The following is a 24,543-nucleotide window of genomic DNA, read 5'->3' as shown; positions in this document are numbered from 1 at the left end:
GTCATATTTACCACGCACTTCGCGCCGGTTTCTTTTGTATTATAATATCATATCTTGCTCCACATATCCTCCTACTCACCTACATACCTATTTCGTCAAAGATCTGTCCATGTGCCCTGAGTGTGCTTGGCATTTTTGAGCGATGTTCAGCCTATGAGTTTCCACAGCTCTTTCTCACGGGATGATCACGGAGTCGTGTCGGGCTGGCTCCAGTAACAGGCACTTAGTATATATCACGGCCCTCCATGCATTAAAGATATGATGAAACAAGTAGGTCAACCATATAAAGGTCGTCCCTGAATCACGATAGCATAAGCGAATTGCGTTCACTGCTGGATAAAAATGCTCCAATCCTTGTCACTGTCCAATTTTGGCTGTGGTCCCATCCTCGACATCTTTAGTCATAACCTTCTCCTCCTTTAGCCCAACACCACTGGTGTAAACCTTGTCCACCGTTTCGCGGTACGCAGGCACGAGATTCACTGCCCAAGCATACGACAATGCAATGACGAAAAACAAGGTCGGCACAATCATAGCGAAGCCCGTGTTCCGTGCATCCGCCACTCGACCGAGAATTGGTGGTACGACTGCTCCGCCGCAGACAGCGCCGACAATGAGCCCGGAGGCCCGCTTATAGTTCCTACCCAGGCCGCATATACCAAGCGCGACAATCGTTGGGAAGCAGACAGATTCGAAGAAGAGGGTACAGAAGAGCATTGCTAGTGAAATATATAGTTAATTGTTGTTAGTCAGCTGGGCATCCTGCGCGGCAGAGCCGGGGTAAGAGAGGAAGGGCAGAGAGAGAGCATGGGGAGGAAGAGAGAGGGACAATAGGAGAGGCTGGACGAGGATCTAGAGACAAGGGCCTATTCATGAAGCGTGCGTGCTTTTGGATAAATGGATAGAACACGAGGGCAGAGGTGGGACGTACCGACTCCTGTCCGGCCATGTTGCGTTATTGACGCAGCGATGAATGCAACAGTGCAGGAGAGATAAAGTAAGAACACCCAACGGGCTTTTGCAAATCTCATGATAATGGCACCGACGAAGCGACCGACAGCAAAGACACCCTGGGCACCGGCAAGATACTTGGAAGCTGTGGCGCTAGAAGTTCCGGGCCAGGTCTCGGTAACGTAATTGATGAAATAGCTTGCGATAGCAACTGATGTACGCCAAAGGAGAGGTTAGGTGTGAGAAATAAGGCAAGCATATGTATGCAGGTCTGGAGTCATACCTTGCGCGCCTGTATAAGTGAATTGTGCCAGCGTAGCATGGAAGAGCTTATATTGCTTCCGGAGTGGCTTTTCCTGTTCGTCCGCGTGTGTCTCGGCAACCTGAAAGGCCATGTCCTCATCTGTCACCTCGGGGATCGAAGAGATGAAGAAGATACCCGCGAGGGTGAAGACAAAGATGCCAATTGCGAGATAAACCCACTGAACGCGCTTGAGGGCATTGACATCGTCGCCCACGGAGGTGAAGAAGACATATGAAGCTAGCACTGGCGCCACGCAGGTTCCGATCCCGTTGAAGGCCTGGGCAAGGTTGATTCGGATTTCAGCGTATCTGGGTGGACCACAGACTAAAGGCTCATTCTAGTCAATGTTTCTCATTCCTCGCTCAAACCATGGAAGGATGGAGCTCAAGGAGTTCACATATGCTCCACTCACCAGTTATGTATGGATTGGCAGCCGTCTCCAGAGACCCCAGGCCAGAGCCAGTAACAAAAGTGGCTGCACAGAAGCCTCCGAATGAACGATGCAAGCCTGCAGGCCACATGCAGAGAGCGCCGATACCATAAAGAGTCAGGCCGAAAATGAAAACGGTCTTGTAGCCGAAATGACGGAGCATGTAGTTCGCATAGCCAAGGGACGCCAGTGGATAAGCACTTAGAGCTGTCAACCAGAAGGTCCTCTCCTTGACAGATGCATGTTATTGAAAGAGATTGCTGACCCAAAGTAAGCTGCCTGGAGTCCAGAAGAACGTGTACGAGTGATATGCATGGTGTTCTGGAAATGCTTGTTAAGTGTGTCTAGTAGACCATAGGCGAATCCCTGCAGCGCAAATATGTCAGCGACCACCAGCACATATGTTTATCTCTTGCTATAGGGCGCTCACCCATAGGAAGAAGAGTATGGTGACGAGAGTCAAGGGCCAGATACTCTGGCGCAACGTAAGGGTGGCGGCAGAGGTGGTTCTGCTATTATCGACCCGGAACCCAGTCCGAGTCTTCAGGAAATACACGATCCCCATTCAGGCGCGATGGGGAGGAAGCAGTCTATCTGAGAGGAGGAGGAAGACGAAAGAGAAGAAAGAAGGTCTCTTGAAAATAGGTAGGTGAGAGGGATTGTAAGATAAAGCCACTAGAGAGCGAGGGAGGGAAGGAGGAGTATGTATGTGGCTTCTTCACAGGCAATAGCTTTCAATTATATCTCTCTGAGCCCAGGTCTCTTCTCGTCATTCCCCCGGACTCTCTCCGCAGAATCAAGAATGGGGAAATAGGAAAAGGAGGGGTTTGAGGGAAGGCCAAATCATCCGGGGGAATGTCCCCGTTGGTCAGGGTTGAGGGGACAAGATTGCAGCAGGCATTCTCACCTTCGATGCCCCGGTTTCCCCGCAATTGAAATTTAGGCTGAAATTCGTGATGAACCGGACGGTCTCAATTCAATCCGTTTTAGTCACCTATCATCGCGGTGTATTTATAGAGGTGAGTTGAGACTAGTCAGAAACTAGGGTGAAAGGAGGGGGAAATGGTGCCGACTTGGAAAGAAAGGCCATCCATATCACGGGATCGCATAATGTAGAAGTATGTGTATACTTTGTTCACACATGTATGTGGTTATTTGTTTGTTTGTTTGTTTGTTTGCCTTGAGACTTGATATACTACACAGTAGACAATAATACATTTGATACACTAATCTATCTAAAACGGGCTCGGTGGGTAAAAAAACGTATTCAGCTAAGCAGGAGAACAGTCGATTGCGAGTGAAACAGGTGAGAAAAGTCTAGGCATAGTGTCCACATGATACATGAAAACAGAACCTACTTCGCTAGGCTCATCGCTGTAGATATCGGCGTCATCCTTCTCTATACGCCCCCAACCATCCAAAGGTATAGGTATATGCCATCAATTGCCCAACGGCAAAACAACAAACACATAGAATATGAAGGGACAAGAAATCTATATATCATCAAGGCGATCACCGACATCTCAGTCATCACTTCATCAACAAATCCTTCACGCCCTCTTAGGCTTGCCATTGAGTTCCACAGGCGCGACTGCGGGAACGTTATTGTACAAGCGGCGCTCCATGACCTTCAGAACCTCGTCGATGAAGCTAGAACTGGTCAGAGAAGATATTCCATGCCAAGGGGAATGGACAAATCACTTACATAACAGGGGCACTGATAGCTAGGACCGCCTGCCATTCCATCCAGCCCAAGGGCAGGATAGAGAACAGACCCTGCAAGAAAGGAACATAGAGAATCGCAAAGTGCAACGACATGGAGAGGATGATCGCATAGACAAGCATCGGGTTATTCGACAGGCCGAAGGTGAAGAGCGACTCGCTGGATGAGAGGGCGTTCATGGCGTTGAGCATTTCAATCACGACGAGGATCGAGAGCGACACAGTAGATGCAGAACGCGACATATCGTTGGTGAACATCTCACAACCAACTTCGGGGAACTGGGACGAGCACTTGTGGAAATGAGACTGTGGCGATATATTAGAAGACCTGGCACGTAGACGATGGAAAGAGGCAAGGGCGCGGATCTTACCAGCTGCCAAAATGAAATCTGAGGCCCCTCAGGATTGTACACAAACCACCAGACATAGCCGAAGACAGTAGCGGCACCGACGTAGGTACCGATCACCATGTACCTGAAAAGGAGCCAGCCGCCGACCAGAGGTTCATCACGCTTTCGGGGGGCACGTCTCATGACATCGTGATCAGGGGGGTTGAAGGAGAGGGCTGTGGCCGGCAACCCATCGGTGACCAAGTTAACCCACAGAAGCTGCACAGGGATCAAAGCCTCCGGCATGCCCAAGGCTGCAGTCAAAAAGATAGAAACGACTTCACCGATGTTCGATGAGATGAGGTACCGGATGAATTGCTGCGTGTTGCTATAGATCGAACGACCCTCTTCAACAGCCACAGTGATGGTCGCGAAGTTGTCATCAGCCAGCACCATGTCAGCGGCAAGCTTGGCAACGTCCGTTCCTGTGCCCATGGCGACACCAATGTCCGATTTTTTTAGGGCGGGAGCGTCATTTACACCATCTCCGGTCATTGCGACAACGTGGCCCAAGGATTGCAGGAGGTCAACGAGCTTGGACTTGTGGCTAGGCTCAGTTCGTGAAAACAGAGACGCAGTCTTGACAGCATCGAGCTTTTCGTTGTACGACAGGCTATCGAACTCTCTTCCGGTAAAGCTTTTACCCCTCAAATCTTCATCTTCACTGAAAACACCAATTTGACGGCAAACAGACTCCGCAGTATTGCGATTGTCACCAGTAATGACAATAACACGTATACCAGCCTCCTTGCACTTTCTGATCGAGGCAGCGACCTCCACCCGTGGAGGGTCCAGCATCGCAACGAAGCCGAGAAGCGTCATATTCTGTTCCAATTGAGCGTAATCGTCCGTGGATTTGGCATTGTGCAAGAGAGGGTTGGTTCCATCAGTGTCCACGCTAGCCAGTGCGATTACACGAAGACCACGGTTTCCATATCCAATTAGTTCTTCAGAAAGGCAGTTCAGGTGATCCTTTGTTATGGAAACACGCTTTCCGTTAGTACCAAGAAGTACATGGGAGCAGCGCTCCAAGATGGACTCCGGTGCACCCTTAACCAGGAGCCTCTGTTCCTTTCCAGTATCGACAAGAACCGACATACTTTTCCGGTCACGGGAGAATTCATAGGTTGCCTTGAGGGACAAGCGAGTTTCGTAATGAGCACTGGCAGCATGAAGCCTTTGGGTAGCTGGGAGAGGTAGCAATTTAGCGTTGATAGCAGAATCCTCGGTGCCGATTTTTTCGACCAGAACGCGAAGAGCACCTTCAGTGGGCTCGCCGATACAGGAGAATGCGCCAGTCTTAGCATCATGGGCCAGGGTCGCGCTGTTGCAGCGAGCCATAACCTCTGTCATTTGCCGAATGGTAGATGAAGTGACAGCAACGTTTTGCAACTCCTTGCCTTGGAGCGAGATTTTGCCTTCAGGAGCGAAAGTCGTACCTTCAACGTCGATTTCCTCGACGCAATGGCCAGTCTCGTTGAGGTAAACAATCTTCTCGGCGCTCATCTGGTTGGTAGTCAAGGTTCCGGTTTTGTCGGAGCAGATCACACTGCAACTACCCAGTGTCTCCACCGAGGGAAGTGAACGGACCACCGCATTCTTCTGAGCCATCTTGCGTGTACCAAGAGCCAGACATGTGGTGATCACCACCGCCAACCCTTCCGGAATAGCCGCCACGCCCAGGGACACTGCAATCTTCAGGTAGTAAATGGCTCCCTTAGTCCAGCCACCGTGGGACGGGTCGTTGAAGTGCTCAACGTTGATAATCCAGACAAGGACACAAATGACAGTAATCACCTTAGCTAGCATGTCACCGAAGTCATCGAGCTTCTGCTTCAGGGGAGTCGGCTCCGAGATCTGGGAGGTAATACTCTCATGAATATCACCAATGGCCGTCGACCCACCCGTCAAAACAACGATAGCGGTTGCATGTCCATTGACAACGGTTGTACCCGAGAAGAGCATATTAACTTGATCTTGCTTGACCGCTTGCTTGTCCTGGATGATGCGAGCATCCTTGGCAACGCTCTCACTTTCGCCGGTAAGGATAGCCTGGTCCACACGGAAACTATTGCTGTGGATAGCGAGCAGTCTACAGTCCGCCGGGACACGGTCACCAACTGCAACGTGGACAACATCTCCGGGAACCAGGTCCTCCGCTTTGACGCGCTGGGTTTTGCCGTCACGCACCACTGTAGCTTCATTGGCGGAATATTCTTGAAGAGCAGCAATAGCTTTCTCTGCATTGCTTTCTTGAGTGACACCAACCACAGCATTGAGAATCAGAATGGTCAAGATCTAGTGTACAGCACAGGGTGTTAGTGGCGTCCCCATCCAAATGCAGTTTTGAGAGAACATTCTAGCAACATACCACAACCGGGTCGACAAAAGCAGACCAATCGTCACCTTCCTCAAAAAGAGCCAGTATAAAGGATACGGCAGCGGACCCCAAAAGAATGAGAACCAACTGGTCTTTGAATTGTTCTGCAACGAGTTGCCAGAGAGGTGTCGGTGGCTCTTCCGCAAGGGCTGGATGACACGATTAACGTTAGCATGCTCCGAAAAGTGACAGCTTCACTCAGTACACCGAAAGATGGCATGGTGGCAACCTACCGTTGGGGCCATGTCTCTGCCTAGCTTTAATGACTTGGTCCTGCGAGAGACCAAAGCTTTCGGTGACACTAAAATGGTCCAGTACTTCCGCTGGGGAAGAAAGGTAGGATTGCTCCATGTTGGTTGGAGACCCCCAGATATCGGCGAGGGTGACCAGGAGTGGGAGCAAGGAGGAAAAAATGTAAAAAGAAGAAAAGAAAAGGAAAGAAAGAAAAGGGAAGGGAAGACAACAGGTGAAGGGGACTGAGAGAGGAGGGGGCGGGAAAGAAAATCGGGGATATAACCCAGATCAAGACATGAACGCCAAGTGGCCAGAAACCCCCGGAGCTTAGTGAGTGAGTGAGTGAGTGATAAGTAAGTTCCAAGTTGGAGAACTCAGTCCTTAGTTAGTTAGCCGGGAGGGATCTAGGCAAAAGAAGGGTGGAAAGTCCGTGACCCGGTGCAATAAATATGCAGTACAGCGGCAGGGCACTGGTTAGGATCCAGTAATATCTGGACTCCACCAAGCACGAGGGTACGTTAGCGGGCTGATAGTGATAGTGTTCGTGATGATTTTATAAGTTATACGAATTGTATTGTGATGTCAATGAATGGATCATCGGTACTATTTATAAAGATTGTTGGTGAATAGTGTCAATCGTTGTTGATGTACTGAAAAGTAGACTGAGAGAGTCTGGAAAGATGATGATGCCCTGGAGAAGAAGGGTTGGAAGCGGCGACTTTTTCTTGGTCCCCCTCAGGCACTTTCAACGTGTTCTCCTTGGCGGGCGTCTGTGTCTGGCTGGATCCAGGTCTGGCTGGAGTCTTGATCCATCATCCATCCTTCTCCATTCGGTCCCCGGGCGGGCGCGGCGTCAGAATTGCCGATACCAAACCGGCAGGGCTGAACCATACCATACCGTCCTGGACTTCTGGATGCTGGGTGACACACCATTGTGATACCGTACCTTACCCCGAGTGAAATTTGGTTATGCCTCCACTTCATTTGGCCGAAGTACTGGGTCGGAAATTCTGATGGAGCAATAAGAGAGAGGTACCTACTCGACGACTCAACAAGCACCACTCCACCCTGAAATGATGATGCTTTGCACCCAAGATTCATCTGCTCTATCTTAGTCCTGGTTTCTGGGACTGGGATTGGAAGTGGTCGCATAACGTCTACAAACGATCTTTGCGCTTATCAACTTCCAGTTGCATTTGTGTATGCCGTACTTTGAGCCAATCCTTTCCCTTCGATGTGTCTTCATTGGATCCTGGGCCTACGACTTCAGTGGCCGAGGCAAGTAGCGTCGTCCTTTTTGCCTTGGCCTTGTTTGTAAGGCAGACTGGAAAGATTCCGTCTTCGCATGTTCGCTTCCACTGCAGGTCATCGGTCTAGCTGTACTATACAGTTAGACAAAGCTCCATTCCAAACGTGATCGTCTTGGGACAACGGCCTCTGCCCTGTCAAGTGCAGCGTTGACCAGCAGTATTTATATTAAATGTATTGCTTCGTGCAGGAGGGCCCGGGGGGGGGGATTTCATTGCAGTGGCTGCCCACAAACGTGGTTACGCATCCGTCCCCAAATAGAGTATTCTTCTTGACGGGCCCACAGTCTGAGATTTGAGAAGAAGTCGGATTTACGCAATGGCTAAGAGTTCAAATACTATTTGATGCTATTTTCACTCAAGTATAAATAGTTTGGTGCTGCCCACCGGTCGCAAAGCGTATACTGGCCACATACTAGGTAAGTGACGGAGGACCCTCTACACAGCACAGCCCTGAGCCAGTTGCCTTAGTTAGCTGTATTGACCAAATCCCGTGACAAGGGGGCAACCGCAACATGTGACCCGATAACACGTGACTGAGATGACTGAGATGCGGCGGTCTACGAACATGAGGATGAGGGAAGGATGTTTGGCCTCAGGCGGTCAGAGACAAACAAACGTAGCAAACAGATGAGGCGCCCGCTTCTCGCTAAAGCTGGCTGGTCGTCACCTTCACCGTCCATCACTCGTTGCTGTGAAGATCACATCTACCAAACCACTCGTGATTCCATCCTCATTCCATCCTATTTTCTCCCGTCTGTATTTTGCTCGGTCACTCTAGCTTCCATTCCACTTCCTTGTCAACTCTTTTTTACCTCCCCCCAACTTCTTTTGCAACCTTATCTGTGTCAGATCTCCAAGTATGACTTCTGAGGTATGTTGTCCCTCCATGCCCCCCTCCCCTCTCCCACCCACCCCGTGCCTGACCCCTCTGCCCTGTGCTCTTGATTGTAAGCATCAGGACTGGTGCTATTATACCTACTCCATGTCTTGTATCTTTGCCGCTTTTCTATGCTAAACTCGACCTTTAACACTTTTGATTGCGACTGGAATGCTCACTAACTCGTTCTTCCCCCTTTACCTACAGCGTGAGAGGTAAGGATCCAGACCTGTCTTTAGCAACTGCAACCAACCTATTCAACAACGCTCACACCTCCTCCCTATCCTTAGCAAGACATTTCTCGCCCGCCTTTGCGAGCAGGCTGAGCGCTACGATGGTAAGATGGTCACTGCGACTTCCCGCATTCCCGCTGTCTGTCGATGTGGCATGCTGATCCCCACTGTCCATAGAAATGGTCACGTACATGAAGGTGAGTAACCGTCATTCTAAAAACGACAATCAAAATTGATGTGGTAACTAACTATGTATTCAGGAAGTCGCCAACGTATGCAACCCTCTCCTTTGATCGACGAGATCCCCTATCGTGAAAGCCCCTACCTTTGTCCGCCCGGCTGACACCCCTGGTATTAGATCGGAGGCGAGCTTTCCGTCGATGAGCGTAACCTTCTTTCCGTTGCTTACAAGAACGTGGTTGGTACCCGTCGTGCCTCCTGGCGTATCATCTCCTCCATTGAGCAGAAGGAGGAGACCAAGGGCTCTGAGAAGCACGTTTCCATCATCCGTGATTACCGTCAAAAGATCGAGACCGAACTCGAGAAGGTCTGCCAGGACGTCCTTGATGTCTTGGATCAGTCCCTTATCCCTAAGGCCGAGACTGGCGAGTCCAAGGTCTTCTACTACAAGATGTAAGCGTCTATCCCTTGGGTGAAGTAGGTATCGCAACGGCGCAGAAATTAACCTATCTACAATCCGCAGGAAGGGTGATTATCACCGCTATCTTGCCGAGTTCGCCTCTGGCAACAAGCGCAAGGTCGCCGCTACCGCTGCCCACGAGGCTTACAAGGTATGTCCGCTGACAGTTCGGTTGCCCTTCCTAATGATATCCTATACTGATGATCTGTCTTAGAACGCCACCGATGTTGCTCAAACCGATCTCACTCCCACTCACCCCATCCGTTTGGGTCTCGCCCTTAATTTCTCCGTCTTCTACTATGAAATCCTGAACTCTCCCGACCGTGCCTGCCACCTTGCCAAGCAGGCCTTCGACGATGCCATTGCCGAGCTTGACTCCCTCTCCGAGGAGAGCTACCGGGACAGCACTCTGATCATGCAGCTCCTGCGTGACAACCTGACCCTGTGGACCTCTTCTGATGGTAACGATGCTGAGGGTGCTGCTGCTCCTAGAGAGGACAAGCCCGAGGAGGAGGCTGCTGCTGCCCCCGAGGATAAGGTGGAGGAGGCCCAGCCTGCTGCCCCTGAGTCCTGAACGATGGATCCTTTCCTAGTTGTATCAAAATTCCCCCGTGCTGTGTCATCGGCGTGCCTGCTCGGAACGTGCGACTAGTACCTGGAAGTGCTTATGGCGCTCTGCTTTGAGTGCGTGACTGATTTAGGCCGGCACATGTCTTCCACCATTTTGGGATTGTGTGGGTCGGTCGGCGGAGTTTGATATTTGGAGCGTGACGAAAAGGGGCTGAGTGGAATTTATCTCTCTTTTATTCTCTCTTTATTCCCACTCCAGCAAGATACAATGTCTTATTTCCAGTTCCTGATTCACTGCTGCCCCTTTTCCCCCTGTTGTTTCTTCCGCACAATGCCAAGAGCCTTGAGCTTCCCAGATGATCCCGTCCGGAGTAATCAATTCCGTGGACCTTTTCACCCACCCAGACTTTCTAGTAGCTGAAAGCTTTCTGATGTCGAGCATCCATGATAGTTGCCGGCTTCATTCACCACCCACCACCTTGTTGAATTCCCTGTTTCAGTGATATCTTCATAATCCTAGCAGGCGGTTTCTGTCCCGAGGTGTAAAATGTCTATTGAAAGTCAAGGCCTATAGTGCGTCTGAATCATGGGCACTGTCCTGGACTCGGATTCTATGTCTATATGCGAACAGTAGTATGTTGTGAGCAGGATGGCTGCTTAAAACAAATAGGGAAGAACAACAAGGAGATGGGTTTATATCGCATTTACAGGAATAGGGCACGTCAGAAGCATGTCAAGACCGGTCTAGCTAAAAACCTGGAGAGGATGAAACCCGAGACTAAGAGAAAGCTATGGAGGATGATGAGATAAGGAAAACGTGTCACGCCAAATTTCAATAATTACATGAAGTCATCGTCATCCAAGCCATCGTCATCATAAGAGTTAGAGTCAATGTGGTTATCTCTGGCAGCGACGAGGGAAACCTTGGTCTTGGCGGCCTTGGTCTTCTTGTTGCCCTTGTCAGCGGCACGCTCCTCCTTCATCTTCTCGTTGCTGAGGGTGGTCAGGCCGGAAGCCATCTTCTTGACATCGCCACTGGGCAGTTCCTTGGCCAGCTGCTTGACGAATTCCTGGGCCCACAGGGCATACTGGGGCTTCTTGGAGTGCACCGTCAACAGGGGGATCAGGGTCGCGGTGAGGCGCGCGAACTGATCCTTGGTGGTCGGTTTGAACAGCGGCATGGCCGACAGGTCAACCGCCTGGGTGGGGTCAGCCGAGTCGCCGATAACGACGGCCTTGGGGGCGCCGCGGTTGCGCATTCGGTTGAGATCGATGTCGCCAAACAGATCCTCGGCGTGCTTGAGATCGGCATCCTTCTCCGTCTTGCGGAGGCGGGCGCGGCGCTCGGCTTCGTCCTCATCGCTCCCCTCGTCGCTCTCGGCGTCTGCCTGTGCCTTCCGCGTCGCCTTGTGCTCTTGTATGCGCTGCGCCTTGCTCTTCTTGTTGGCCGCAGCTTCCGCTTCGGCCTTGGCCTTGGCCTCAGCAGCCTTGACGGCCTTCTCTCTCTCTACCTCGGAGTCGTCGGCGGCATCCCATGAGTCGAGGACCTAAATCATTGCAGTTTCTGATCAGCGCCTCGTCTTCTCCGCGGTTTGCAGGCATCTCCTCGTTGAAAGCGATTTGAATGAATTACTGGAAGTCGAAAGCGGTCGGGGAAGGAAAATGTGGGAGAAAGCCGCCAATTTCCACCCATGACCGCATTCTCTTGATTGAAAAGAAAGGGAAAATAGAAGGTAAGGACAACTTACATCGTCTTCTTCCTCATCGTCAAACTTGCGACGGGCAGCAACGGGAGGGGGAGAAACGCTCTCCTCCTCGTCATCTGAATTTCGACGTCAGTTGGTGTGTTGGAAAATGCAATGATGTGGCGTGGAAATGGTATCAATAAGGAGGGGAAGGAGGGCGGAGGGGTGAGTGTAGTATGGGACAAAAATCCATTTGTAGAACATACCCCACTTTGAAGGAGCCATAGCGGACGAAAGTAGCTCGAATTGAGATAGGAAAAATCACAGAGTGCGCTCTCACGTGGCTAGTTAGAAATTCAGTAAGTTAGGGTCCCTTGTCTAGGAGACTGGGGGGTTGTCGGTGACTTTGGCAGTGAAAGCGCGAAGAAGAGAGGAGAAAGAGTAGGAAAGCGAGAGTGAATGAGTGATTGCTTGATTGATCCCGTGGGGCAAGGCCAGAAATGTCACGTGAGATAATGGGATGCCCAATACGGACCTTGTGCTGTACGGCCCGGGCCCGCAACGGGTGACTTGGCATAGAGTCACAGTAAATACGGTCTCTTACTTAGCATTTCTTCTACTAATATCACTACGACGACGACGACGACGACTACAACTATACTACTACTACTACTACTACTACTACTACCAGTATGCTGCTCGTGGCTTTGGGCACTGTGATGAACAAGAAAATAAGGTTTTTTTCTCCATTATATGCCACTAATCATTAAATGGCCTTGTATTCGTCATCATGAATATTGATCGAGGTCTTTCTCCCCTGACCATGAAGCAATCCGCCCACCAGATCTGTACGCAGTGAGGCGAAGCCCCTTCAAAAAGGCATATCAAAAGTTTGCTAAGATGTTAATTCGGAGGTGCGGCGAGGAACGTCGCTGCATTTACAACTGAACAGCGGTGCGGAACTTGCTGCCAGCATAGACAGCGTTCTCACCGAGCTCCTCCTCGATACGGAGGATCTGGTTGAGCTTGGCAAGACGCTCAGAGCGGGCAGGAGCACCGGTCTTGATCTGGCCAGAGCGGAGACCAACGGCAATGTCGGCAATGGTCACATCCTCGGTCTCACCGGAACGGTGGGAGACCATGACACCCCAGCCATCGGCGTAGGAGTCCTTGGCAGCCTGGATAGATTCGGTGAGAGTACCGATCTGGTTGACCTTGAGGAGGAGAGCGTTGCAAGACTTGAGCTCGATGGCCTTCTTGATACGCTGGGGGTTGGTAACAGTCAAGTCATCACTGTGATCGTATTAGCAACCAAGTCGGTGGTCTTAGAATCAGGATACGTACCCGACAATCTGGAAGTCAGAGGTCTTGTAGAAGTAGCTCCAGGCCTCCCAGTCGTCCTCAGCGAAGGGGTCCTCAATGCTGACAATGGGGTACTTGCTGGCAAGAGACTTGTACAGGTCGGCCAGCTGCTCGTAGGTGAGCCACTTGGAGGGGTCGGACTCGGGGTTCTTGAAGTCGAGGTCGTACTTCTTCTCCTCGACCTTGTAGAATTCGCTGGAAGCAACATCCATCGCGATGGAGATCTTGCCAGTGTATCCGGCCTGCTCGATGGCCTCGGTGATCAGGTCGAGAGCCTCCTCGGCGGTCTGAATATCGGGGGCAACACCACCCTCGTCGCCGACGTTGCCGGCAGACTGGCCATACTTCTTCTTGGCAAGAGCCTTGAGCTTCTGGTAGACCTCGGCACCCTGGCGAAGACCCTCGGAGAAAGAAGAGGCGTTCCTGTGAAAAACAGAGTCAGTCCGAGTTATCCGTCCCGACGCTTGACTCCGGTTGACTTACTCAGGAACGATCATGAACTCCTGGAAAGCAAGGCGGCCACCGGCGTGGGAACCACCGTTGAGGACGTTCTGGAAGGGAACGGGGAGAACGTAGGGCTTCTTGGTACCAGCCAAGTCGGAGATGTGGGCGTAAAGAGGGATACCCTTCTCAGCAGCGCCGGCCTTGGCGATGGCCAGACTGACACCGAGAATGGCGTTGGCACCGAGGTTGGACTTGTTGGCAGTACCATCGAGCTTGTTCAGGAACTCGTCAACCTTGGACTGATCCTTGACATCAAGGTTCTCCTTGATGACAGCGGGGGCAATGGTCTCGTTGACGTTGTTGACGGCCTTCAAGACACCTGATCACGCACGCAGACAACGTGAGCTAAGTGAAATTGAGGGTGATGAGTAGAAGGTTATCAGACTTACCCTTGCCACCCCACTTAGTCTTGTCACCATCACGGAGCTCGTGAGCCTCGTGCTGGCCTAATCTCGATTGTCAGTTTCTCCAACTTGGAGAGAGGCGGAAGGCAGGGAGGTCACTCACCAGTAGAGGCACCGGAGGGGACAATGGCGCGGTGAAGACCAGTCTCAGTAACGACGTCAACCTCAACGGTGGGGTTACCGCGAGAGTCGTAGACGGAGCGGGCGTGGATCTTGGAGATAGGCATGTTGATGGGCTAATGGGGTGGGGGATGAATCAGTTTTGACTAGAGAAGAAACGGGCAAACAGAGGCCGGGGTCTATATTTATATAAGGAAGATTAAGAAAGGAGAGAGGGGGGGGGGGGGGGGGGAAACAGGGCAAAAACCCAGTGCTTTGAATTGTTGTTGGGTGTGGGTGGCCGACTAGGAAGCGGGGGGAAATCCAAGTGGTTTGTTGTTCACCGAGCACCCAAAATGACTGACGGAGAGGAGGTGGAGAGGTCCGATTGCAATCAATGGATGGGCCAGCCTCACAGCACGGCAGAGCATTGCGGCGTTGACAATCATAGGTAATAATGATCACAACATGATTGAACATAAGCCCATGGGAGTGGAGCATGGCTCCATCAATCCCCAGTATTCATGGGTGATTGGGGTGGCAACTGGCAACCACCACGATGCATTTCAAATGGTGGTTGGTGATGGCGGGGTTAAGCTGTCCCAAAACAGAAATACTTATAGGGTAGGTGGAATGGAAATGGAGGGGTATCGAAAGGGACTCGGGAGGAGGGGAACGGAAGGAGGGGAGGACGAGGGAAGGGGAGGGGAGGGGCGGAGGGCCGAACACGGGGGAATTGAGGATGGAAGAATGAAATGCCAGGAAATAACCTAGCTCAATGAATCAAAAGACTTACCTAAAAATAAGGAGATTAGACCTTTGAAATGATGATGATTGAGGGAGGGAGGGAGAGGGGAAGAGGGAGGAGGTTAAGAGGACAAGAGGAAGAAGTAAAAGAAAGACGGGTAGAACAAGAGGAAGAGAGAGGATTCTTGTACTTGGAGTAAGTTACTTCTTGTAAGCTTGAGCTCTGTCTGCCATGATCAATTGCCCCGGGAAAAGCTCACCCTCTGATCTGCTTCGTCTCCGAATCTTTCCCATGAAATGGTGGGGCAATCTTGTCTTCCTCCTCTCATCACTTGTCCTTCTCCAGCGAGATCTTCCGCGTACCCTCGGGGAAATGTAGATAAAGTACTCCGTACAGTACATGTTGAAAGTAGTTTCTATACCAACCTCGGAAGTAAGTACAGTAGTACATTTACATAAATTCGTGCATAGGCACACCAGTATAATGATATACTCATTCAAGATAGATATAATGATTTCACTGGGAGTGCTGTATGCTGAGCACATCCTCCTCCCCGTATTCATGTCCTCATCAGTTGTTTCCTCGACTGCTGGCTGCGACAGGGTCTGGAAACTTCCATTGCGTAATGACGAAAAGGTTGCCCGGGAGCAACCCATCCTCGTAGATACCTTGATGCCTGAGACTCCTACTCCGTTAGCTTCTCGGATATTTCATACTGCGGCCCCCGGATTGAGCCGTGCAGTACATTTACACCTTTAAACCAAGGCAACCAATCACTTATCACGTGTGGTGCTCGCAATTGCCAATTGCCAATTGCCATCATGCGCATAATCACGTGACTTGGCTGACCTGGTGTCTCCGGGCTCCGAGCTCCTCGACAAGCTTCCCCGAGCTTGGTAGGCGTGTGAAATCAAGACCGTCAGCCATCCATCTCTCAGCCATCTATCTGCTATCATCATCACTATATCCAAACGTTCCTTCGGTTCTTGGGCGCTGGGAGAATACTGCGAACTTTTCGTTGTCTCCGGTTCACCGTCTCGCCTGACATCATCATGAACAGTGGCAGTGATCCCGAGAGAGACCAGGCGCTCGAGGACTACAAGAGAAGTCTGCTGGAGTTGCGGGAATGGGAGGCCAAATTGAAGTCTCTGCGGATGGGGATTAAGGATTTACAGAGAGAATTCGACATCTCCGAAGAGAACATCAAGGCCTTGCAGAGCGTTGGTCAGATCATCGGGGAGGTGCTGAAACAGCTCGACGAGGAGAGATGTAGGTCTACCTTGGCTCATTTTGTTCTTAAAAAGAGAGTTCTGGGACCCGTTCCGAACGTTACTGGGCATATATCTGCCGGTCTTATCTGTACAGGAGCTGACCTCTATAGTCATTGTCAAGGCTTCCTCCGGACCTCGATATGTTGTCGGTTGCCGCTCCAAGGTCGACAAGGCGAAGCTGAAGCAGGGTACCCGGGTTGCCCTGGATATGACTACGTTGACGATTATGCGGATGCTGCCCAGAGAGGTCGATCCCTTGGTATACAATATGTCGCTGGAGGACCCGGGTCAGATCAACTTTGCAGGCATCGGTGGTCTAAATGATCAAATCCGTGAGCTACGAGAGGTGATCGAGTTGCCATTGAAGAACCCCGAACTGTTCCAACGAGTGGGTATCAAGCCGCCCAAGGGTGTCTTGCTCTACGGTCCCCCAGGTACGGGTAAGACGCTTCTGGCACGAGCTGTCGCAAGCTCAATGGAAACCAACTTCTTGAAAGGTATGCATATCAAAGCCATGGGGATTCGTCGCGCCTGCTAATGCTCTCCTTACCCAGTGGTGTCATCTGCTATTGTCGATAAGTATATTGGTGAATCCGCACGGCTGATACGAGAGATGTTCGGATACGCCAAGGAGCACGAGCCTTGCATCATCTTCATGGACGAAATCGACGCTATCGGAGGACGACGTTTCTCCGAGGGTACCTCTGCGGATCGAGAAATTCAACGAACATTGATGGAGCTGCTCAACCAGCTGGACGGCTTTGATTATTTGGGCAAGACCAAGATCATCATGGCCACGAATCGGCCGGACACCCTAGACCCAGCTCTCTTGCGTGCTGGCCGTCTGGACCGGAAGATCGAGATCCCCTTACCTAACGAGGTTGGTCGTCTGGAGATTCTGAAGATCCACTCTAGCACTGTCAAGATGGATGGGGAGATCGATTTCGAGAGCGTGGTGAAGATGAGTGACGGCCTCAATGGTGCTGATCTTCGCAACGTTGTCACCGAAGCGTAAGTGGCTTTCCCAACTGATTATTCTGCTCGAATCAAAGCGGTGATCTTAGACTGACAGTGATTTAGTGGTCTTTTTGCAATTAAGGACTACCGCGATGCGATTAATCAGGATGATTTCAACCGGGCTGTGCGGAAGGTGGCTGAGGCGAAGAAGCTGGAGGGCAAGCTTGAATACCAGAAGTTGTAAATGCATTTCGATGAATGGTCTTACGTCGGACTCAGCCGTCGTGTTCTAGAAATCTGTTTGAAATCACTGGCACGGTCCGCCGACCTTGATTCTGGATAATGTAACTCTAGATCAATATTCTCATCGTACCCAAAACTGTAACGGAATACGTGGTTTAGTTATGTATCTGACTCGAGTTCGGGGAAGTGATGTGGAATAAGTTACTAGTAGCTCCACATCGTCCGGAACACAGACCCTGGAATGGAACCTTGGCTGGGGAAAACAGATGTCCAGTCCATATGTCATGGAGATGATGCTGTACACATAACTTACTGACTATGAGCATTTACTATCCGTAGCTGGAGCACTATCGGAAATGAATGCCAAGGCGGAGTGAGGCTCCGGAATACATTACTTGGCTACGAGTGAGTTTACGGATCTGCATCCTTGACCCGAAAGTCGGAGACGTTACACGCGTCCAGGCCATTCTCACCATTGACTCTAGTTTGTTAAGTTCAGCTCGATATGACCGTTTCAGTTTCAGCCTGCGCAACACATCTGGACACATGTTCTTCACTTAAATGCTTGATATTGAATTATTGATCCTCTCTCTCTCTCTCTTTCTCTAATTCCTTTTCTTTATCCTGCCTCTTCTCGACTACATTATTTCCCGAACTCGGTCGATTGCAACGGACCCTCTCCCCCGTATAGCACGCGTGGAATTCTTGGTTGGTTGGTGCACTGTCTCATTCTTGCTTGCTCTTCATGATTCATGATCCTACAACCGGCCATCTACATTCATTTCATTGTCTCGTGCTTCGAGCAGCTGGCTAACTGGTACATGTGCACTTGTTGCATGTGTTTACTGTCTAGAGCTTCCAAGTACCAATCGACTCGGTTGCCTGCCTTGCTAGCCCATTGCCCTCTCTTCATTTCATGTGGAGCATAGCAAACCAACACACTGTAACCAGCTGTGACGATATTGAAATCATTGTTTCGGATCAACCGACTCAGTCCGTGGGGTTGTGTTCATTATTACCACATTTCAGGCTCGGGTAGAGAGGACAGATATAGTATTTTAGTAGCAGAGGCCTTGGCGGGTCGGTAATGGTCATGGCTTTCCAGGCCCCGCGGAGCAATCCCTCTTTCCCCCCCCAACAACAACCATTCGAGAACAATTACTGGCGTGCGAGTCGAAGTCCCAGGTCTAATGGGTTGCCTGGCTATGGGTTTTCTCCGTCTGCGACCACTACCATCAACCTGAACACTCCGATCGCCGGCGATCGCACCCTCCCGATGTATAAAGACAAGCCGTATTTCGCCCCGCGGCGCACAGGGCCCCGGACGAGGCGAAGGAAGACCATATATGGTGGCTTGTGTCTATTTGCGCTTTTTTTGTGGTGGTACTACTCCGGTTCAATCCCGTCGCAGTCGAGGATTCACCATGACACTCCCGACCCGGCCAAGGGCGAAGAGTTTTGGAAATGGCTGCAGACCCTCGACGACTCCGAACCGACATACGATGGGCACAGCGCAACCTCGAAGCACATTGACTGGGACACGAGGCGGGAGAGGGTTCGCGACGCGTTCATTGTTAGCTGGGATGGGTATGAGAGCAATGCCTGGGGTAAGTTCTACCGGCTCACGAAACCAATCCCACCTGTTCCATCCTGCTAACGTGGTATCCCTGGGGTGGTTGTTTTTGCTGAGCAGGCTACGACGAGTATCACCCGATTGCAAAGGATGGCCGGCATATGGTCGCCGGGGGTATGGGGTGGATAATCGTGGATGCGCTGGACACGTTGATGATTATGAATTTGACATCGCGGGTGCAGCACGCCCGCAGCTGGATCCACAACTCCCTGCAGTATAATCAAAATCATGATGTGAACACCTTCGAAACCACCATCCGTATGCTCGGGGGCCTTCTTTCCGCCCATTATCTCTCGACTACTTACCCGGACCTTGCCCCCATCAATGACGACGATGCAGGAGCACCGGGAGAGGATCTCTATATCGAGAAAGCGACCGATCTGGCTGACCGGCTTTTGGGCGCTTTCGAATCTACTACGGGCATCCCTTACTCGAGCATCAATTTGAATACCTCCACGGGTATTCCCTCTTATATCGACGATGGCGCAGCCTCCACGGCCGAAGCGACTACTGTTCAGCTAGAGTTCAAGTACCTGGCTAAATTGACGGGCGAGGCGGAGTATTGGCGCTCCGTTGAGAAGGTCATGGAAGTCATTGACGCGCAGAAAAGGCAGGATGGCCTGCTTCCAATCTATGTTTCCCCAGAAACTGGTCAATTCAAGGGCGAGAATATTCGTCTCGGTAGCAGAGGCGACTCCTACTACGGTATGTGCCTCAAGGCTACACGTCCGGACTGTTATGCTCAAACTGACACGCCGGCCAGAATATCTTATCAAGCAGTACCTACAGACTTCGGAACAGGAGCCAATCTACAAGGAAATGTGGGATGAAGCTTTACTCGGCATGCGGAAGCACCTGCTTACTTACTCGCAAGACGCCCGCTTGACAGTGCTCGGTGAACGGCCTCACGGCCTGGGCGGCACCTTGTCACCTAAAATGGACCATTTGGTTTGCTTCCTTCCCGGAACGATCGCGCTTGGAGCGACCGGAGGACAACCGCTCTCTGAGGCGCGCAAGTCTCCCAACTGGGGCCAACGACAAGAGGAAGAAATGCGCCTGGCGCGAGAACTGACCAAGACCTGCTGGGCCACGTACCTAGTTACTGAGACTGGCCTCGCCCCGGAAATCACCTACTTCAAAGTCGACGATCCCCGAGTCATGGAAGCAGACATGTACCCGGATTCGACGGCCGTCACTGGCCGAAACGACCAGCAAGTCTCGTCACCAGGCGATCTCCCTCTCCTTTCGAAGCCTCTATACCCGATCCCGACCCGATCTGATTCGAGCGGCACATCTACGAAAACCTGGCTTGATGACCTTGAAATCCAGCGGATGGACCGGCATAACCTCCAACGGCCCGAGACTGTGGAATCCCTCTTTTACATGTACCGTATCACTGGAGATGACACCTACCGACACTGGGGCTGGGAGATGTTCAAGTCCTTCATCAAATACACCGCTGTCGTGGAGACAGACAACCTCGATGAGGAAACAGGAGGGAACCCACCGGCCGCTGAAGGATCGGGTGGCCGCATCACTGGGTTCACCTCTCTCTCGAATGCGAAGACCCTTCCCGTTGCGACCAGGGACAATATGGAGAGTTTTTGGATGGCGGAGACGCTCAAGTATTTCTACCTGCTGTTCTCCGATCGGGATTTCATCTCGTTGGAGGACAATGTGTTCAACACCGAGGCGCACCCCTTTCCTCGTTTCAAGCCCACCGGGGAGTTGAAGACGGGGTGGACGAGGAAGAGTCGCACGGAGGATAGTCAGACCATGGAGCATCTAGCTCAGATGTAATTATTTTTTCTACTTGTTGTGTAATCTGCTTGGCAATTCTGTATAGGTTGCATATCCAAAATTCCATACTTTCGACCGCTTGCATCGTAGCTTCGAAACCTGCCTCCATGGTCTTGTAGATCCCATGCGAAAGAGGACCATTCTTCACAGCTCATTACATCAACCACCGCCGCCACCACCCAATCCTTGCGGCTTACTCCGACTTGAGGCCCCACTGAACAGCAGCATCAATCAGTCGCTTATATCCCCGTACAGCCTCTTCCAGTTGCCCGACGGTGATCGCCTCATCGTCCCCGTGCGCAACATGAATGCTTCCCGGCCCATAGAGGTATCGCTTCACATTCTCCGAGACCTTCAGGTTCGGCACATCAGTGCCGTAGTTCACAGGCATGATCTCAAAGCCAGGGACATCGGTATCCAAGTCCTGGGGCGGATACCCTCCGCTGTACACCTCGAAATCGCAGTAGACGTTCTCATCACCGTGTGTGGCATCCTGAACCGCCTGCGCGATGATCTTCCGCGCGTCGTCCGGCGTGCCCTCGGCCAGTCGAATAGCGACCTCCGCGCGCGCCTTGGCGGGGACAACATTGGCGGCGACGCCGGCATCGACGCGACCGATGTTCACTGTCGTGCGGCCGAATTTCGGGCTGGCCGGCAGACCGCCGTCGTCGGCGGGGATCTCGCCCAGCACATCCAGTCGCGACAGCGCGGGCAGGAGCGCGGAGACGGCGCTCCGGCCGAGCCAGGGGTAGCCGGAGTGGGCGGCCTGGCCCGTGGCCAGGATCGGGAACTCGAGCATGCCCTTGTGGCCGGAGACGAGGGCCAGCTCGGTGGGCTCGCCGAAGATGACGGTGTGGAAGGGCGACGGGGTCGTCGGGTTGAGCGGCGAGTCCGAGAAGACGCGCATCCCCAGGCCGCCGACCTCCTCGTCGACCACGAAGAGAAGCCCCAGGCTGGCCGCCGGGTGCACCTCCAGGGTCTCGAGGACGGCGAAGACCTGCGCGGCGACGCTGGCTTTGGCGTCGACGGTGCCGCGGCCGGCCAGGACCAGGGCGGACCGATCGCCGTGGTCACCATGGAGGGTGTACGGGAGGAAAGGCGGGACCGTGTCGATGTGGCTGGTGAGAAGGATCTCGGGCCGGTCCTGCGAGGGCGAGGAGGCCGGGTATGCGAAGATATTGAATCGGTTCGTGTCGGTGGGCGTGTCCGTTGCCTGGTTGCGGGCGGGAACGGGCTGCTTGATCACGGTGAAATTGTGCGTTTCGAGAAAGTCGGCGATGAAGAGCCCGACGGCGGTTTCGTTGCCGGACACGGAGGGGATTTGGACGAGGGTGCGGTGAAACGAAAGGAACGGCGAGGCATCGATGATGTCCGAGGGGTCAGAGGTGAGCGATAAGGGTGCCTGTTGAGGTGCTGCTGCGGCGAGGCCAGCAGCTAGCAGAAGGGGAATGGGAGTTTTCATGTCTATAGAAGCTGGAGAAGATTGTGAATGATGGCTTTCATAGCTATCATCGCTGAGTGAGGTAGGAAACTGGCAATTGAGAAGTGGGATCTGAAGGTTTCACAGTGAAAGACGAGAGTTAGGGTTCTTGCGTCCAGTTCTAGTACTACGCTAAGTAGCTAGTAGCTAGTAGTAACCAGTAACTAAATTAGTAGCGTGTAGTATCAGTATGAAGCTAAGGGTAGAGGACGGAGAGGAGGAGACACTGGAGATAAGCCGATAACCAGCCGATGCCTGCAGGCATACTTTCACGTCACGTGGACTGCGGGCGGCAGGATTGACCTTCTTGGTCTGGAATAGTGTCGCATGGCATCATCGAGACCAGAGAAGACAGAAGCGTGTTTGCCCTGAACGATGCTGCATAAGTTGCACACCAGCTATCTCCATGCCGCAGTGAAAGAAGCAAGAAAGGAGCCCAAAAGGTATGCTGCTTCAAGACCCTTGCTCTTATCATGTAAACAAGGGCATTTGCTGAACCGAGTCGGTCGTTCGAATCGATCAACCATTGTTGGGCAATTTGGAACTGTGGTCCGTGGATAACCCACCTCATGACGTAGATTTTCCCGACAAATGACTTCTCCACCTTTCGACAGCCGCGATGGGCTCCAATCCACCTCAGGACCAATCAGTCATTCATGCATTTCTTTTTGCATCAGGGCTCAGGACCCGGATGCTACGACGTATATGGCCGCATCTCAGCTCGCTTCGCACCGACCCCGGACGAAGTACCATGAATTGATCCCTCTCACAGTCTGAAACCTACAGGGTACAGAGGACCATGTATCAGTTTAAAAGTCCAGTACATGGGGTTAACAATGAATGCAGGAGCAGCAAATGCCGACCACCTAACCCGATCATCTGGACCGTGGGCACATGGCGCCAAGGTCCCTTGCTCGCGGAAACGCGCCGTTCTTCCACCCGTTCGTCTGGCATTCTCCATCGGGCAAAATCAATTTGAACCAAGGTTTAACGGAAAGGGGACCCAAATCCAGAGAGTGAGTGAGTATGGAGCAGGGATCCAGCCGGTTGGCGCTGGGCCATGTGGATCTGACGTCGGCACCAGCTGGATGATTGAGCTTTTCGCCCAAGCCCACAACAACCCACAGCCACCCACAATGAACTAGTCCGTACTGTACAAAAGCAACTTATCACGCTGCCTCACATGCCAACAAGCAAACTAATTTAGCAGCCCCCGGACCCCGAAATCGGGACCAGATCGGAGCATAGACCAAGGTCTGACAAGATAGAGATTAAGAAATGGCGGAGGGGAGGGGGCCACAATCACATCCTCATACAATGTAGTGAGCCGAGGCAGTGACGAGACGCGCCTTGTAATTCGCCGCCGGAGAAACGAGAAAGAGAGAGAGAGTGTGTGTGTGTGTGTGTGTGTGAGAGAGAAGCATTGCACTGGCCACAGCCAAAGTACAGCACCTACCAGCTCGTCTTTCCTTTCCACCTGCTGACTGACTGGTCGATTGGAACAAAGGTTTGTGTGATAAGTCATGGTACTTTCGGCATACTACCCTCTTCTTCAGCCGTGACTGGAGGGGAACGATGATGGAGCCCGAGGGAGGGTCGCACAATATTTTGGTGCGCGACAGAACGAAAGAATCCACCAGCCACTGGGGGTACAGTTCATTGTGTCCATTAGATAGGGTCGCGCTGTATTGGACCAGTCGAGTCGGTCAGAGTCTAGACTCGACCTTAAGACACATTCCTCTCCTTCTCCTCGTCCGTCGGCGGTGTCGATCTCCCTTTCACAACGATGCGCTGCCGCCGTTGAAACGTATCTGAGGGAGTCTCAGACAGCTGGAGGACAAGATAGATCATTTGATCGTTGATCGATCGGGCAGTCCCTTTCCAGGTAAAGTTACGGGTAGGTTAAAGTACTTGTCCCTGTACTAAGTACTGTCCTTCCACTTGTACCTGAAATCTTATTAGGATTTCCTCAGGAACAAACGAGGCAGTAACCTTCTTTTCTCTTTCCGCGGAGTAGTTGTTCGACCGTGTCTCTTCTCCGGCGCCAGGATGATGGCAGAAGCCCAGAGAACAAGGGCGAGCCGTGGGGAGAGAAAAAGCCGAATCCATGGGCTCGTTTACTGTGGAGCGAAATGGAGCCAGCAGTACTCTGTACACACAATGGACCTATCTATTGAGCACAAAGCAGAGGACAGTACCCGATACACTCTCTAGCAGAAAAGTCTTCTCTGCTCACTTTGGGGTGATACTTCAGTTCGGGATAGTCTCTCGCTCTTTCTCTCTCGGTTTTCTTAAAGCCAATTTTAATCTTGTGATT

The 24,543-nt window shown here is 51.9% G+C and overlaps 8 protein-coding genes across 8 annotated transcripts; 3 read left to right on the top strand and 5 right to left on the bottom strand.

The window, feature by feature from the left end:
• Positions 1-63: 63 nt before the first annotated feature.
• On the bottom strand, positions 64-2,369 carry BO82DRAFT_309873 (putative l-fucose permease). The gene is made up of 6 exons (XM_025632362.1): positions 2,116-2,369; positions 1,951-2,051; positions 1,668-1,885; positions 1,235-1,579; positions 932-1,162; positions 64-719 (listed from the first exon to the last, which is right to left on the bottom strand). The coding sequence occupies exons 1-6, from the start codon at positions 2,248-2,250 to the stop codon at positions 358-360; spliced, it is 1,392 nt and encodes a 463-aa protein (XP_025492263.1). The 5' UTR covers positions 2,251-2,369; the 3' UTR covers positions 64-357.
• A 515-nt stretch (positions 2,370-2,884) lies between these two features.
• Positions 2,885-6,788, bottom strand: BO82DRAFT_354246 (calcium-transporting ATPase). Its single transcript, XM_025635161.1, has 5 exons — positions 6,410-6,788; positions 6,168-6,325; positions 3,779-6,094; positions 3,391-3,713; positions 2,885-3,335 (listed from the first exon to the last, which is right to left on the bottom strand). The coding sequence occupies exons 1-5, from the start codon at positions 6,525-6,527 to the stop codon at positions 3,236-3,238; spliced, it is 3,015 nt and encodes a 1,004-aa protein (XP_025492262.1). The 5' UTR covers positions 6,528-6,788; the 3' UTR covers positions 2,885-3,235.
• Positions 6,789-8,579: 1,791 nt separating this feature from the next.
• Positions 8,580-10,044, top strand: BO82DRAFT_364655 (14-3-3 adaptor artA-like protein; the record flags this gene model as incomplete). The annotated part of the gene is made up of 8 exons (XM_025636962.1): positions 8,580-8,591; positions 8,805-8,812; positions 8,888-8,934; positions 9,008-9,027; positions 9,091-9,102; positions 9,189-9,463; positions 9,534-9,621; positions 9,685-10,044. 8 exons carry the CDS (start codon positions 8,580-8,582, stop codon positions 10,042-10,044), a joined length of 822 nt encoding a protein of 273 aa, XP_025492261.1.
• Positions 10,045-10,571: 527 nt separating this feature from the next.
• BO82DRAFT_414519 (eukaryotic translation initiation factor 3 subunit J) lies at positions 10,572-11,863 on the bottom strand (the record flags this gene model as incomplete). The annotated part of the gene is made up of 2 exons (XM_025639916.1): positions 10,572-11,587; positions 11,789-11,863. Coding segments are annotated over 2 exons (783 nt in total), but the record flags the coding sequence as incomplete, so codon positions are not given.
• Positions 11,864-12,503: 640 nt separating this feature from the next.
• aspf22 (enolase acuN) lies at positions 12,504-14,948 on the bottom strand. Its single transcript, XM_025633288.1, has 6 exons — positions 14,511-14,948; positions 14,099-14,231; positions 13,981-14,037; positions 13,571-13,910; positions 13,070-13,510; positions 12,504-13,018 (listed from the first exon to the last, which is right to left on the bottom strand). Exons 1-6 carry the CDS (start codon positions 14,541-14,543, stop codon positions 12,664-12,666), a joined length of 1,359 nt encoding a protein of 452 aa, XP_025492259.1. The 5' UTR covers positions 14,544-14,948; the 3' UTR covers positions 12,504-12,663.
• A 668-nt stretch (positions 14,949-15,616) lies between these two features.
• rpt4 (proteasome regulatory particle base subunit RPT4) lies at positions 15,617-17,560 on the top strand. Its single transcript, XM_025635160.1, has 4 exons — positions 15,617-16,111; positions 16,224-16,610; positions 16,668-17,124; positions 17,194-17,560. Exons 1-4 carry the CDS (start codon positions 15,895-15,897, stop codon positions 17,312-17,314), a joined length of 1,182 nt encoding a protein of 393 aa, XP_025492258.1. The 5' UTR covers positions 15,617-15,894; the 3' UTR covers positions 17,315-17,560.
• Positions 17,561-18,321: 761 nt separating this feature from the next.
• Positions 18,322-20,843, top strand: BO82DRAFT_73731 (glycoside hydrolase family 47 protein). Its single transcript, XM_025641506.1, has 3 exons — positions 18,322-18,920; positions 19,007-19,651; positions 19,710-20,843. The coding sequence occupies exons 1-3, from the start codon at positions 18,401-18,403 to the stop codon at positions 20,744-20,746; spliced, it is 2,202 nt and encodes a 733-aa protein (XP_025492257.1). The 5' UTR covers positions 18,322-18,400; the 3' UTR covers positions 20,747-20,843.
• On the bottom strand, positions 20,723-22,421 carry BO82DRAFT_354238 (M20 family metallopeptidase). The gene has a single exon (XM_025635159.1). The coding sequence runs from the start codon at positions 22,206-22,208 to the stop codon at positions 20,940-20,942; it is 1,269 nt and encodes a 422-aa protein (XP_025492256.1). The 5' UTR covers positions 22,209-22,421; the 3' UTR covers positions 20,723-20,939.
• Between the last annotated feature and the right edge of the window lie 2,122 nt (positions 22,422-24,543).

The sequence above is a fragment of the Aspergillus uvarum genome (genome assembly GCF_003184745.1).
Source record: "Aspergillus uvarum CBS 121591 unplaced genomic scaffold BO82scaffold_25, whole genome shotgun sequence".
Classification (NCBI taxonomy): domain Eukaryota; kingdom Fungi; phylum Ascomycota; class Eurotiomycetes; order Eurotiales; family Aspergillaceae; genus Aspergillus; species Aspergillus uvarum.
Note: the sequence above shows the minus strand (reverse complement) of the source record. Positions and strands in the feature narration are given on the sequence as shown.